Raw genomic sequence first — 13690 nt, forward strand, 5'->3', positions numbered from 1 at the left:
GGAGAGTTTGGATTTGCAAAGTTGGATTGAAGCTGCATCATACCTGGTCACGTTCACCACCTCCTTCTTCATTATAATTGAAGACATTTTCTCGAACATCCTCCCAGCTTTCACGCTCTTCAGGAATGTGGTAAATTCCTCCTTTCCGAAAACCTGAACTTCCCCACTGACTCCACACTGTATAGGAAACCAAGAGTGCTGGAAGAAATAAAGACACATATTTGTTATATGACGTATGGCAATGTATGTTGCATGATAGACAAGTAGTTATATGACTCCTGAGATATTAAATCAACTCTTAATTTGACAACTAAATTTGCAGGTAAGAAATGAGTATTGTTAATATATAAACAACTTAAATTCATGAATGTAAAGAATAATCTATGTATATTACATCATAAACTTCATTAAAAGGGTATTTTACTTACCTAAAGGAATCCATTTAAATAGAAGGCATTTTGGCCAATCTCTGGCCTTTCACCAATCCTGAGTAAATAAGATACCCAAAGTAAGTAAACCACTGTTTTAATGAAGGTTACAAGTGTAATATAATCATGGAATCTTTGCTATTATGAGATGTGTATACAGTTTATCAGCATGAACATAGTTTTATGGTGTTATTAATTTTTCAGCCAAAGTGCAGCTGAAAAGGGACACGCTGTGAACACCTTTCTCTGCCCACAATTTAAATGAGGCTTGCCTTTTAAGACCATGAACTTTCTAAAAGAGCTCTTCCTTCCTAATGTGTGAAGAGGATATGTAGCTGTAGTTCCTACCCACTACAAGTGTAAGGGCGTAGGGCAGGTGCGAGTTTTAAATGGATGTAGCTGCACATGGAGTTGAACACAAAGATGGAAAGCTCTTACTTAAGAAGGATTGAAAGTAAGTGACTGGAAAAGTCCTAACTTTGCTTGAACTGTCTTCAAAGCAAGTAAACTGTAACTATGTGCTATTGTCTGTCTCTTAGCACCCTCAAATAGCGACCTCCAGAAAAGGCGAAACACTGATCGCAACACTCAAAGGTAAAGCAGACTTAATTCAGTGGAACAAGGTACAAGACTAAAAATAAGGAAAAAGGGTACATGATCTCCTACCTAGGAAGACAAGGAGGCACATGCTGATTGCCAGAATAGAGCCAGAGCTTAGTCCAACAGGTCTTCCAGCCTTCACCTGGCTAATTTCACACCATCTTCCCTTGTAACCTTCAGGGCACTGGCAGATAGTCTTGTCTTGGGATTGAGCCACACAGGTACCCCCATTCCTACAGGTCCAGTGTCCACAAGGGGATGAGGTACAGTGTCTGAGCCCTGTAAGGGTGTCAGTCACTTCTACTTTTCCAGCTGGGCACCTGAACAACCAAAGCAGATGATATCTTATAGGCAAGCAAAGCATCTGAAGCTGTATGTTGTTTTGTGCATAGCTTGCTACCGTTTCTTTAAAGTAAAGTTTAATTATTTTCAAGCAAACCACAAATCCACATAGAAGGTTTGAAATACATGAAAAGTCTAACTTAGTGACGTAGTAGACTTATGAAAACATGAACACATGTTCTGGTTTCCTGATCCAGAAGATATGCAGAAGAGCTTCACTCTTTCCTTAAAAGAGGGAGCCATCGCTTTCTGACTAACCCTTTTTTTACATCCATGTTCTAATCAAAGCCCCTAAAAGAAAATGGACAGCTGATATCAATAGGAAAAGGGCTAGCAAGCATGTAGTAGTTAAGTTTAGTAATGTTCCTTTGGACCCTGAGGAGAAATGTCATTGACCTTCTCAGAATGACTCGTCTTTTAGGATTGATTTCTTCTTGCATGTAATTGGAGAGGCCCTGGAGATATAGTGTGAGGTCACAGACCTTCTTTCTGCAATCCAAAGAAGAAATTCAACTGAAAAAAAGGCAGAGACTTTATATTGTTCTTTCAGAAGCAGTCGGAAGAATAGAGTGTCCCCAGGCGCACTTAAAACCATCTCACAGCATCTTCTAGCCAAGAATCACCAGACTTCAGAAATGCCAAATTTTGTCTGATTCCAAGAATTCAAGTGATTCCTCCTCTCAGTACAGCATGTATTTATGTTTGGGTTTTTAAAACAGAAATGCCTGTATTTTGATTTGCATATTTTAATAAATATTTTGAAATTTTTCTTTAAATAGTGAATTTTCTCCCAGAAATGAACTGTGTAGGATAAGAGCTGTTGGGCTTTAGCTCTGGCCCTGGGAAGCCAATTTTAGAATCTGGTTTTGTGACAATCTAATTTTGAAAGTCTCATTTTTTCATACAAATTAGGATTAATTTCAACTTCTTTACAGGAAATATATGTAAAGATGTATTTTATTTGCAATATAAATATATATATTTATTTTCATATATGTATATATCAATGTGTCTATACACACACACATACACTGTCTATATATACAAATAGTATTTTCATACAGAGGACAGACCAAGGCCTTTGCAATCCACCTTTTATCAAATGACATTTCATTTTATCACTGACTTTCTGATGATCTTCTCACCATGGAAAAAAAGGGGGAGTAATTAGGTTCCATACCAGACTTGCAGAAAAAGGCAAGTCTAGTCCATGTTAGGAGATGAAATGGAGAGAAGGATTTATCTTTGGAATGGCTCTCTCTGGCCAGCAGCCACAGGGAATTTCACTGTTAGAAGCAAGTTGCCTGGCCAAAGGTGGAAAGAAAGAGCTTCCCAGCCATCCCTGGATGAAAACAAAAGCTTCATGTACCGGCATTCATATTTTCTCCAAAGGTCTACACAAAGGAAGGGGCTGTAACAGGGCTGGCTGCTGCAGGCACTGGAATGGCATCCCATGGTGACCCCTTGCCTCCTCAAAATTAATCCAAACTCTGTGCTCCTGCCTTCCACGAGGAGCGGCTGACCATCCAGCTGGACATCACGCATACAACCTGCAACAAAGCAGAGGAGTGTGCACAGAAGTACGTTAAGTTAGCTACTTCCCCACCTCAAGCCTTGCCCCCAGCACATAAGCAGGAGAACTTAGAGCATTGCAGAAAACTTAAAACATTGTTTAAAAACATCCTTATGCTCCTCAGTTTTATTTTAGGAGAGCTACAGAACATGTGTATACTGTGCTCTGGTCAATCTACAGGTTGCCAATAGTTCTTCAAGGAGAGCTGCACTGTACCAATACCACAGTTGAGCAGAACTGTGCTATGAATCAGAACAGCTCCAGTAAATTAATCTAGATTTAAGATATAATCTCAAAAGTGGGGCTGAATAAAAAGCAACAGAATGGAAAAAGCTGTCTTCTTGTTGAACCACAATCTCAAAGTCTCAGCACTCAACCCTAGGAAATGGAGAGAGCACCACAAATTGCCTTGCAATTCTTTCTCCTCTTGCCAAGAGTTGTTTTGCCTGTTCCTTAAATCCTTCTGAGGCAAAACCAGGAGTGAAGATCACACCATGAGTACACTGCTTGAGGCATGGGAAACCCTGATCTAGTGGAAGTGCCCCTGCCCCTGACAGAGGATTTGGAACAAGATGATCTTTAAGACTTCTTCCAACCCATTCTATGAAACAAAAAACTGAAGTGCTATTTTTTAAAATATTTACAGGAAATCTCATGTCTTGACTAGAACCAGATACAATGGCACATAGGGTTGCACGTTGAATTCCCCAGTAAAGGAAGGCCATAGTAGTCCATATGGGAATTGTTCCCTGGGTTTTAGACTATCTAATACACTCAAAGATGCCGCTTTCAGGCTTTCATCCCCACCCCCCCCCTCCCCTTTTAGGAAACCATCATATCGCTTACCTTGAAAATCACTCTCTGAATGACTGGGAAGGTGGTTTCCTAGCACAATGCTTGCCCAATCCATTTCAAACCATCTGTTCACACCCAAGACAGAGGTGACTTCTTGATCACCTCCACCACTGTTAACACGCAGGGTAAATTCATTGTTGTAGCGCTCCATGGTCAGAAGAACCCACTGGCCATTGTTTATACGTAATGTTCTCATTCTCAAAGAGTGATTTTTGTCCCCCAAACTGAAGTTAACACTAAAGAAACCCTCAACCACCTAAAAGAAGATGATAAAGACCTTTATTAACAGAAATGCACTTCTAAATGTTATTAGTCAGTCCTGACTCAAGAAATGGATGTGAGTTTTTAAAATGGAAATGGCAGTCTTGTTTTTAAGTGCTTTATTCTCAGATAAAAGTTACCACAAAAAAACTGCAGATGAAGGTATTATCAACTCTTTTTCTACAGGCCGCTCTTCTAACTCACATGAACTCTTTTATCAGTCTTCTCCCTACTGATATCTACCTCTAGGTTTTCCCAGCTGACCCTCCTGTTCCAATTAGAATAATTAGCCTCTCTCTAGCTAGCATAGTCCAGACAGCTTTTTTCAACAGCAACAAAAATGTAGAGCCAAGTTTTACAGACAGGGAGAGATAGAAGCCAAGGGAAAAAGCAAGCAGGATGAGTAGAACAATCTTCTTCATTCACATGCATCACAAGGACATTGTACAGGCAGTGCAAACTAGAATTTATGCCATGAAAGAGTAATACTGAGAAGGAAAACACAAATGAGAGTGGTTACCCTCATATGGAAAATTCTTGGTCTTTATTACATTACAGAACAGGTGTCTTTAATCAGAAACTGCATCTTTTTCTCTCACTGTGGTACTCCGTGACAAATCAAGAGCACTCAAGCAGAGCAGCTGGGCTCACCTCCAGTCGGATGTGCCCGTTCCCATCTGCAGAGGCCAGGCTGAGAAGGGTGCTGTGGGAGATCCGGGTGCGCACCATCAGCTGGATCCGAGTGCTCCGAGTGCTGAGGATGCTCCTTGGCTCATAATGGATCCAGCTGTCCCTTCCAAAAGCCCACTCTGGAAGAACTGAGCACAGCACACAAAATCAAAGTGAAAACCTCAGAAATGGCTGCGCACTCAGATTTCTGCTCTTTGAGAATTTACTAGCACTGAATGTCAGAGTTTTAGTTCTTAAGGAATTTTGTCAATACAACAAAGCATCATGGAAAGAAACCTCTGTCCTACTTCAAAGACAATTAAGAGAAAACCAACAAATCAAGGATTCAGGATTTAGGCAGGAAAAGGACAATTAGATACTGTCTCTTGCAATCTGCCTGTTACAAGCTGTATGTTCTACCCAATCATTCCTACATTGTGCCCAAAAACCTTTTTTTTTTTTTTTATCTGAAGCATATTTTCCAGTAAAGTAGCTCATGTTGATCTGAAAAATAGAAAAACTAAACTATTCCCCAAAGAAACCAACCAAAGAAAATAATCAAATCAATAGTTTAGTCCCATGGTTAAAACCCCCACTGTTAGAAAATATGCACTTCCCATCTCAGTTGGCACAGGAGAAAGCCTCAGGGAAGGTGCAGGATTTTTTTAACCGCATGTCTTGGGTTTTGTATCTAAACCAAGACACTGCAAAGTTTAAAAAAAGGGAGATTAAGTTAGTGTTTACTGTTTTAATTTGGGAAAATGCACTGAAGTTATTTGTTTCCTTATCCATCTGAGAAACCCAGGGTCCAGCACAGAGTTTGATGAAGTTGTACTCCACACTTCTGTGGAAATCAAACACCACTAAACTCCCCAGGCCCTGATGCTCTTGCAGAGAAGGCACCTGTTTCAGTCTTACTAACTGACAGAAATTTTAGATCTGTTCTGGGCCAAGCTTAGTTGAAAAAAGGAAATTTCATCAAATAAAGAGATGGTTCAACTTAGTTAATAGACAGGACAGACACTGCATCATGAAGGGCTCATCAGATGTCAGTGTTACACAGTAGAAGTCCAAAGAGTACCCAGCTCATCCTGGGGCATTTAGTTTGGTTCCCAAGACATGAAATATCAAATGATCAGGAGACTTAATTTCTGCACTCTCTTTTCCTTTCACTGTTAGTCTTCTCTCTTTCCTTTCTTGAAGCATGCTTTCTTTTCTCCTCTAGCTTTTTCCTCCCACATTATTGTTCCTAACCCAGTTCTCTCTTTTTCAGTGTCTCTGCAGCTACAAGCTCTAGCTGATGAGCAGGCATGGGTTTCCCTGGGATGCTACATGACTCCTGTCCTCAGCTGTCTGCTCCTTGCTGTGAGCATGTCACAGTCCTTCATAAAGCACCAGCTGCACACCAGCATTTTGCAGCCCAATATATTAGAAGAAGATGGTGCCAATCAAAGTTTTTCTGTTACATCAGGATAAGACTTACATATTTTGAATAATTACTTTCTGAGCCCTTGGTTTGTCCACAGTAATGAGGGGTAGAACCAGTACAGCGGCTGGGCTTGTGAAGCAGCATTTCAAAATAATGCAAAACAGAGTAGGATTTGAATTCAGGCTGATGTTTATAAACCAGTATCATCTGTCTGTAATACAAATAGCTTAACTATATTAACCAATTTTGTGGTCATTATGAACACCTTAAAAAGTGAATGCTCCATGCCTAGACCATGCCAGTTACAATTCCAGTCCTTGCCCTCATTGGACAGACAGGGCTTTCAAGTAATTTCTTGTCACACTTTTTAAGTCTTGTGTGGCAGATGGAGAAAGAGGAGAGGGTCTGGCTGCCTGCATAGGGTATTATTATTCTGTATACAAGAAGGAAAATAAAGTGCATTGAGCCGAAAGGATATGTATAATGCACCATTGTCCTGTTCATTAATTCCAAAATATTGATCCAATACTAGCTTGCAAGCACTCCTTTCCAGCTGCTCACTGCTGCTCCTCCTCACCTCTAGCTCACTCAAACTACAGGACTGAGTGGGATAATTCTCTTCCAACAAAAGCCCCCACAGCTTTGGGGCACTGGTGCTCTTTACAGACTGTTTTGATCAATCACATCATTTGTACCTTGTACCTAGAGACAGGTAAAGTCCCAATAAACACCTGTCACTCACTTCTCATTCCTGCTTGGCTGATGAAGGTTTTAAGATAGAGGGGACAGAGCCAACTTCAAGTGTATATCCCCTGTGCCCTGAATATGGGTGAGGGCTACTAGGAGTTTAATAATTTATTTCCTAAATTTTTGAATTGTGCTAAAATTTTCTACTTTGATACAACATCTCTGAGGTTTTCATTATACACCATGGGAAGTTTTGTTCTCTGATACATATTTCATGCTGACTTTGTACAGGATAACACATTTGTTGCAGCATGCCTGATATGCCCCCATGTACACCTACTGCTGTGGTCTAGGGGCGTTGCTCAACTTGCAATTCATTCTAATGGCAGATGCAAATGCAATTATCACCATTTTATAAGTGGGAAATGGGGCCCGAAGATAGCAAGAGGGTTATGCCCACAGGTTTCACATGTTCATTAAACCTCATTTTAGGATCAGCATGAGCAGAGGAAAAAGGCACAATGCAGAATATTTCCCCTTTTGCCACTGAGAAATATGATGGTGATAAAAGGACAAAACAACCTGACCACTTCCCTACCCTGCAAAATAAAGCAGCTCTTAACGCAACCCTCATCTGTAACATTATCTTTATTTAAAAAGAGTTAGTAGGATCTTTATATCTTTGAAGATCTAAATCATTCCCTGAGTACAGCATGGTGTTATTATTCTATTCAGTTCAAAGTCATTGCAGTATGACTTTGAACATTGGAACAGTGTGTCTGATGCTGTTCCCACAGATCCTCACCACAAATTTCTCCCAAGAACTTGCAGTACCTTTCTCACATGCTAATCCAGCATATCCTGGGGAACAGTCACAATGAAAGAAATCCCAGCCACCAACACACTTGCCATGGGTGCCACAGGAGGCCATCCCACCACTCTGACACATTTCATCCATAAGAACACAGCCAGGAGCACTGTTCAGGGACTCTGCAGGGTGCTCCAAATCATAGACCTGGAAAAAGTCAAAGAAACCTATGACAGCAGGTGCCTCCAATTATCAGCAGTAAACCAAAACCTGGTCTTTGTGGCCCTACCTTACTATCAACGATGACATTGCGTATGCAGCCCACAAACCCTCTGAAGTGCCTTTGTGAGTTGTGATAAGGCAAAGTTCTCTTTACTCCACCCAGCTGCAGGGGCTGGTGGCCACTGAAGAGTTTACCCATGCTGAAGATGAGGCAGGGAAAGAAAGAATTAGTGGCATGCAAAATACAGCACGACAAATTAGTGGGCTGATTTCACCCCCCCACCGCTGCCTTTTTCTGTAGCTCTTTTGAGTGGTGTTTCAAATTTCATTTTTGGGGAGTATTTTTCGCCCTTTTTTTTTTGCTTATTTTTTGTTTGTTGGTTTGTTTTGTTTTACCTTTGAGATCCCACAATCTCTCCAGAGGCTTCGCAGGCAGACAGATCCATTTGGGAAATCTTCTTAGTGACACTGCCATTGTCTCTAACTGAGACATTCACACAGTTGTCAAGAATCAGCTTTACTTCCTAGAAAAAGGCATTATTTAAAACAATTATATCCAGAGATGTGCGTACATTTTAATTACTTATTTTCTTTCACTTAGCAGAAGGTAGAATAGTAACTAGCAATTACAGTGCAGGAAGCTTTGTTAAAATTGTAAAATACTTCACACACTAATCTGGAAGAGAGAGAACCTAGAAGAGCAGGTCTGTCAGGCTGCATCCCAGATTCTGACATGCCCTCCAGCTTGTCTTATGTGGGGGAGAAGGGGGAGCCTAGCAGATGCCTTCAGCATTGTTATATCAGCAAGATATTCCCTGTAGACAAAGTGCATCTACCTCCTTTGTGCTACACATCTAAAGTCTCTTGGTGGTGCAGGGCTTCTCACTCAGACAAAATATGAATATTTCACTCAATCACATCAGGAAGCATTTAGCCCCTGAATTATCACAATTCTGTTGTCTAAGCAGCAGACAGGATGACTAAATAAATGAAATAGCATGGCCAGTTTCATAACTGGATCAGACTTCTCCAGGCCCTGTTCTGCTTCACTGCTTTGAGGCTAAGAGGATGTCTGAACTGACAAACTTCTACCCCTGCTGTTTCAGAGATTATGGAAAATTGATTGATTGATAAGAGTTCTACAGAAGGGAGGAAGGATTTGGAAGGAATAAGTGGGTACATGAATTAATGCTTACACAGGGCTGCCCATATTTACACTTGCCTTTCCATCACTTATGATTTTAATGTTGTGCCAGCGGCGATCTGCAACATTAACTTTTTGTGACAGCTGCAGGAAAAGCTCACCAGAGCTGTGGCTCACGGTCAGTGACGGGACACCACCAGAGAGTTCTGCAAAGGAAAGAGTCTTATTGGATATGCAGTAACCATGTTTCCCTTCAAATGAAGCTGAAATGACTGTTGCAGTTAGATCTTAGTTGGAGAAGATCTTTAGACAGCTTAAAAATGTCTGGCTTCTAACAGTGACACAAAGATATGAATTAGGCATACTGGCAAACTATTGTGCATTCTCCTTATTCTCCAAAAGTAACATCTGAATCTTTTTAAAAATAAAACTCCCAAACCTATGAACTAAGTAGAATCTCACCTTCACATAAACACAAATACTTTATAAGGAGCTAACCTAAAGCAAGGAAATTTTCTTGTTCTCCAGGCTGCCCTTGTGCTGCTGGTCCATGGTACAACAGAAGGCCATCAACAACTTCAGTGATGAACTCTAAGGAGATGCGGCTCTCAAAGCAAGGCTGAAGAGGAGGGAACCAGGCATAACCGTGGCCTCTGAAGCTGTGCTTTGTCTGCTGGCAGTCTGGTCCATGAAAATTAGCAACACATTTGCATCTATTTAATAAAAAAGAAAAAAAGTAAATATCCACCGTGCAAGCAGAAGATGCAGAAGTCTCTTCTGACAAGAGGACTCCATGTTCCCTAGGAAATAGTACAGGTAAAGCACTAGCAAAACTTCTGTCAAAAATGTTTTGACTCATTTGTACAAACACAATATAAGTTTAGTCTAAATTGTAATATATATGTCTATGCAAGGATATTCTGTGAGTAAATGATGGACCTGTTGCAATATGTAAAGTCCATGAAAACCTCTTACCTCTTCTGCATAAAAATGGAAAAACATGCTTTTCACTAGGCTTAGTTATCAGCTTGTCTGATGACTTTGTAATGCGGACAGGAAAAGCAAAGGAATCACAGAATCATAGAATACCAGGTTGAAAGGGCCTCAAGTATAATTTGCCCCAACTTTTCTTGGCAAAAGAATGATCTAGACAAGATGGGCTAGCATCCTGGTAGTCAAATCTCAGAAGTGTCCATTGCTGGGTAAACCATTACCTCCCTGGGAAGATTAATACAATGGTTGATTATTCTCATTGGAAAAAAAAAAAAATCTGCTTGTGTCCAATCAGAGTCTCTGCAGGGAGGGTGTGGGAAGGTAATATCACCCAGAAAAAGTGGGGTGTGGCAGTTATAGATCTTGATGTCTTCACTCTTATTGCAAGATACTTGCTAGTTTATTTATTTTACACCATCAGACAAGAGATGCTTGAAGTTCTTTCCTTAATATGTAGAAAAAAGTAGCCACAGTATGACAGTAACAGAACCTCTAAGTGGGAAACCAAAGGAACAACAGAAAGGGCAGAAGGACAAGAAGGGAGATCAGCTGGGCTCCTATTCCTTAGTTTCTGTTTCCCATAGATTTCTAGTACCTTTGAGAGCAGAATGATGGGGGCAGGATGCAGGAAAAGATGACACACAAAACTACTGAAAATGGACCTCGGAGCTGAACAAATAATAGGTGACAGAGCCTAACTAGAGTTTCTGGGCAGCGGAATTTCCCTTTCTGATTATACCTGAGAGCAATGAGAACTCTAGCATGACAAGAGCTTCTGCAGCTTCAATCTGAGTTCTGTCACCCCTACCAAGGGTGCTATGAAGACACTGGCCAGTGTTTCTGCTTTCCTATATTGGGATGATTATTTTTAAGCAAACATGCTGGAAGCCACATTCTCAAAGGGGTTCAGGCTAATTCTGAGCTAATACAGTCTTATCATTTTTTTCATCTTTATACTTATTATCTATGAGATCTCATTTTTGGAGAAACAAATGAAGTAAGAGATGTGGGGAAGAGGTTATTAAGTGACATAAGAGACGTGATTAAAATGTTTAACAGCATTAAAATATTGAAGGCAGGCTCCATAAACTAAGAGCATTTTGCAGGGTGGCGTTAATGGAACTGGTGCAGCCTGGAATATTCCCAAGGTTTTCCTGGAGACTATGTTGGACATAAAATATATGTACCTTAAAAGAGAAGTTCTTTTGCAAGACCTGTGTGTGAAGTATAACAAAACTTAGATCTGCCAGTGGGAAAACATGTGTCCTGGGTTGCAATGCAAGATGTAACCAAAAGTATGTATTTTATTGCCATCTGTTGAAACCAGCCGGGGAGGTGTTTTTCTTTGTCTCTTCTATGACCCATTCCTCATAACTCCAGAGGGCAGGGGGAGGGTGTCTTCTGTTAACGGGCAGCTCTTAAAACCAGGTAGGGCAGTGCTCTTTATCTCTTCCACAACCCATCCTCCCTCCAGGGGGATATATTCTGTTAATGGGCCATTGAGTCTCACTGCATGACTGATAAAATTACATCATCATGATGATGATGCTTCCACCCAGCGGAAGGAGCCAAGTATTCCTACCTGGAAAAAACCTGAGATTCAGAACACCAGGCAGCCTGGTGTTTTCCACTGGATTCCCAGAGGAAGACAGGACCCATCTCACCACCACTGGACCTTCAGGAGAAAACTACATCCCTCTACATGATCATCTCTGCGCCAACAGAACCACATCTGTCACTCCAGGAGAACTTAACTGGACTGCTACCAACACCCTGACCAACAGGGAGTCAGGTTGTATTCTGACTCTGTCAGTGTTTTCTTTTTTTTGTTTGTTTGCTTTTTTTGTACTACTACATTTTTATTTTTGATATTCCTAGTAAAGAACTGTTATTCCTATTCCCATATCTTTGCCTGAAAGCCCCTTCATTGCAAAATTATAATAATTTGGTGGGAGAGGGTTTACATTCTCCATTCCAAGGGAAGCTCTGGCTTTCTCTGGCAGACACCTGTCTTTCCAAACCAAGACAACATGCAATGATGGCTCCTGAAGCTTCAACTCATCCTCCTTACAGTCCGCACTACATTTTGTTTGCACACCTTATGAAGTTTTACCAACCTGTAGCCCAAATCAGTATCCACACATGTGCCACCATTGAGACAAGGGTTTGTCTGGTATGAGGAGCAGGAAAGATGAGGATTCTCCCGAGCAGCACAGCCACACACAGCATGACTCAGCACCGTCACAGACACCAGAGAAACACTTCCAGCTGTGGTTATGGTTGGTACATGGTTCTGTTCATGCTTACTGATGCATCCGCTGCTGTGAGTGCAGTCTGCAGTCACACATTCATCAATGCCAATCTGGGTGATATTTATGTCCAGAATGCTTTCCAGCTGAAGAAGAAGAACAATGTTTGTATTCATCTGACTTTTCCCCTGAGTTCACCAATGACAGCAACGAAAAGCCCAAGTCTTGTTTATTTTCAAAACTGGTTGCTATGCCAATTCCTTCCAATGTCTACCTCACCCTATACAGCCAAAGGTAGCTCAGTCTGGCATCTGTTAAGGCCAAAGTCTTGGTGTAAGTCAATTACATCATGAATAAGCATTTTGAGGGCAAAAATACTGTCAATATTCATTAGAGATTGAGTAGATAAATTTTTACCACTAATGGTTCTGATTCATTATTTACATGGCATCTGAACTATATTTTTAATCTGAACTTCTGACTTAAAGATAGTGGAAATTGGCACTGGATAGTGAAGAAATATCTTCTCTGGCAAGAGTGAGTTGGTACAGCTCTGCACCAACATGTTTCCAACAGAGCAAATAATTTAAGGGGGTTTTTGTTTGTTTGTTTTAGTTGTTTGTTTGTTTGGGTTTTTGTTTTTGTTTTTTTGCCAGAGGGGGAAGAACTTTACTAAATTTTAAACACATATTTTCAACCTGATGTTGTACTGGAGAGTGGCTCTTTTACTACTTTGTTCTCTTAAGTCTAGAAACTTGAAATGCTTGACTGGTTTGGGAGTTTCAGCCAGAGAGCTGATGAGACATTAAGGCATCATGTAGATAGGCAACAGCCAAACATATTCTTTATATAGTGTTTTACAGTCTTTTCAATAGGAAAAGCTTGTTTACAGTCCTAAAAGCATATTGTGTTTAGGTGATTTAATATGTATTTAGAATCTGGCTTTCAAAACATCTGTATTTGAAACCTTTAGTTTAAGTGCAAAAGGATTGTTTGATTTTACTGATTAAAACTATGTATTTTTCTCACACACTACTCCCTCAATCATTCCAGTTGTTCACATTCACTAGGCAATGGGCATTACCTGAATAAACACAATGAGAAGAGGCTGTGGTTTCATACACAGGATGGATACTTACCCAGGCTCTAGAAGCTGCTACATTGCCATTGAGTTTTTCTGCTTTATAATAAGGTGGACCATAAACTGCGAACCAAATATCAACCCCTCGGATTGGACTTGGGCTATTCAGTACACTGAAAATGTGAACATTTGCCAGTTGAACTGAGATAATTTCTGAAAGGAGCTTCTTCATCTGGTAGTATTTACTTTGTTTTTCAGGGGACTGGTATATGAACTCCTCTGGTGTGATACCTGTAACAGAAGTTGAAAACTTGACACACCTGTTTCTTGCAACCGTTGTAGCAATAGA

The 13690-nt window shown here is 40.6% G+C and overlaps 1 protein-coding gene across 1 annotated transcript in view; it reads right to left on the reverse strand.

The window, feature by feature from the left end:
- LOC136301544 (neural-cadherin-like) overlaps window positions 1-13690 on the reverse strand; it is a 56089-nt gene that overhangs the window by 1269 nt on the left and 41130 nt on the right. Inside the window, exons 21-32 of the mRNA XM_066204649.1 lie at window positions 13400-13632; window positions 12129-12406; window positions 9517-9731; window positions 9093-9224; window positions 8271-8394; window positions 7942-8074; window positions 7679-7859; window positions 4711-4877; window positions 3790-4054; window positions 2740-2920; window positions 1095-1348; window positions 44-198 (exon numbers count right to left, since the gene is read on the reverse strand). Of these exons, the coding sequence (XP_066060746.1) occupies window positions 44-198; window positions 1095-1348; window positions 2740-2920; window positions 3790-4054; window positions 4711-4877; window positions 7679-7859; window positions 7942-8074; window positions 8271-8394; window positions 9093-9224; window positions 9517-9731; window positions 12129-12406; window positions 13400-13632 (2318 nt within the window). The remainder of the gene's footprint in view (window positions 1-43; window positions 199-1094; window positions 1349-2739; window positions 2921-3789; window positions 4055-4710; window positions 4878-7678; window positions 7860-7941; window positions 8075-8270; window positions 8395-9092; window positions 9225-9516; window positions 9732-12128; window positions 12407-13399; window positions 13633-13690) is intronic.

The sequence above is a fragment of the Chamaea fasciata genome, unplaced genomic scaffold, assembly GCF_029207755.1.
Source record: "Chamaea fasciata isolate MVZ Bird 193981 ecotype frontalis unplaced genomic scaffold, bChaFas1.0.hap1 SCAF_1, whole genome shotgun sequence".
NCBI classification, from domain to species: domain Eukaryota; kingdom Metazoa; phylum Chordata; class Aves; order Passeriformes; family Sylviidae; genus Chamaea; species Chamaea fasciata.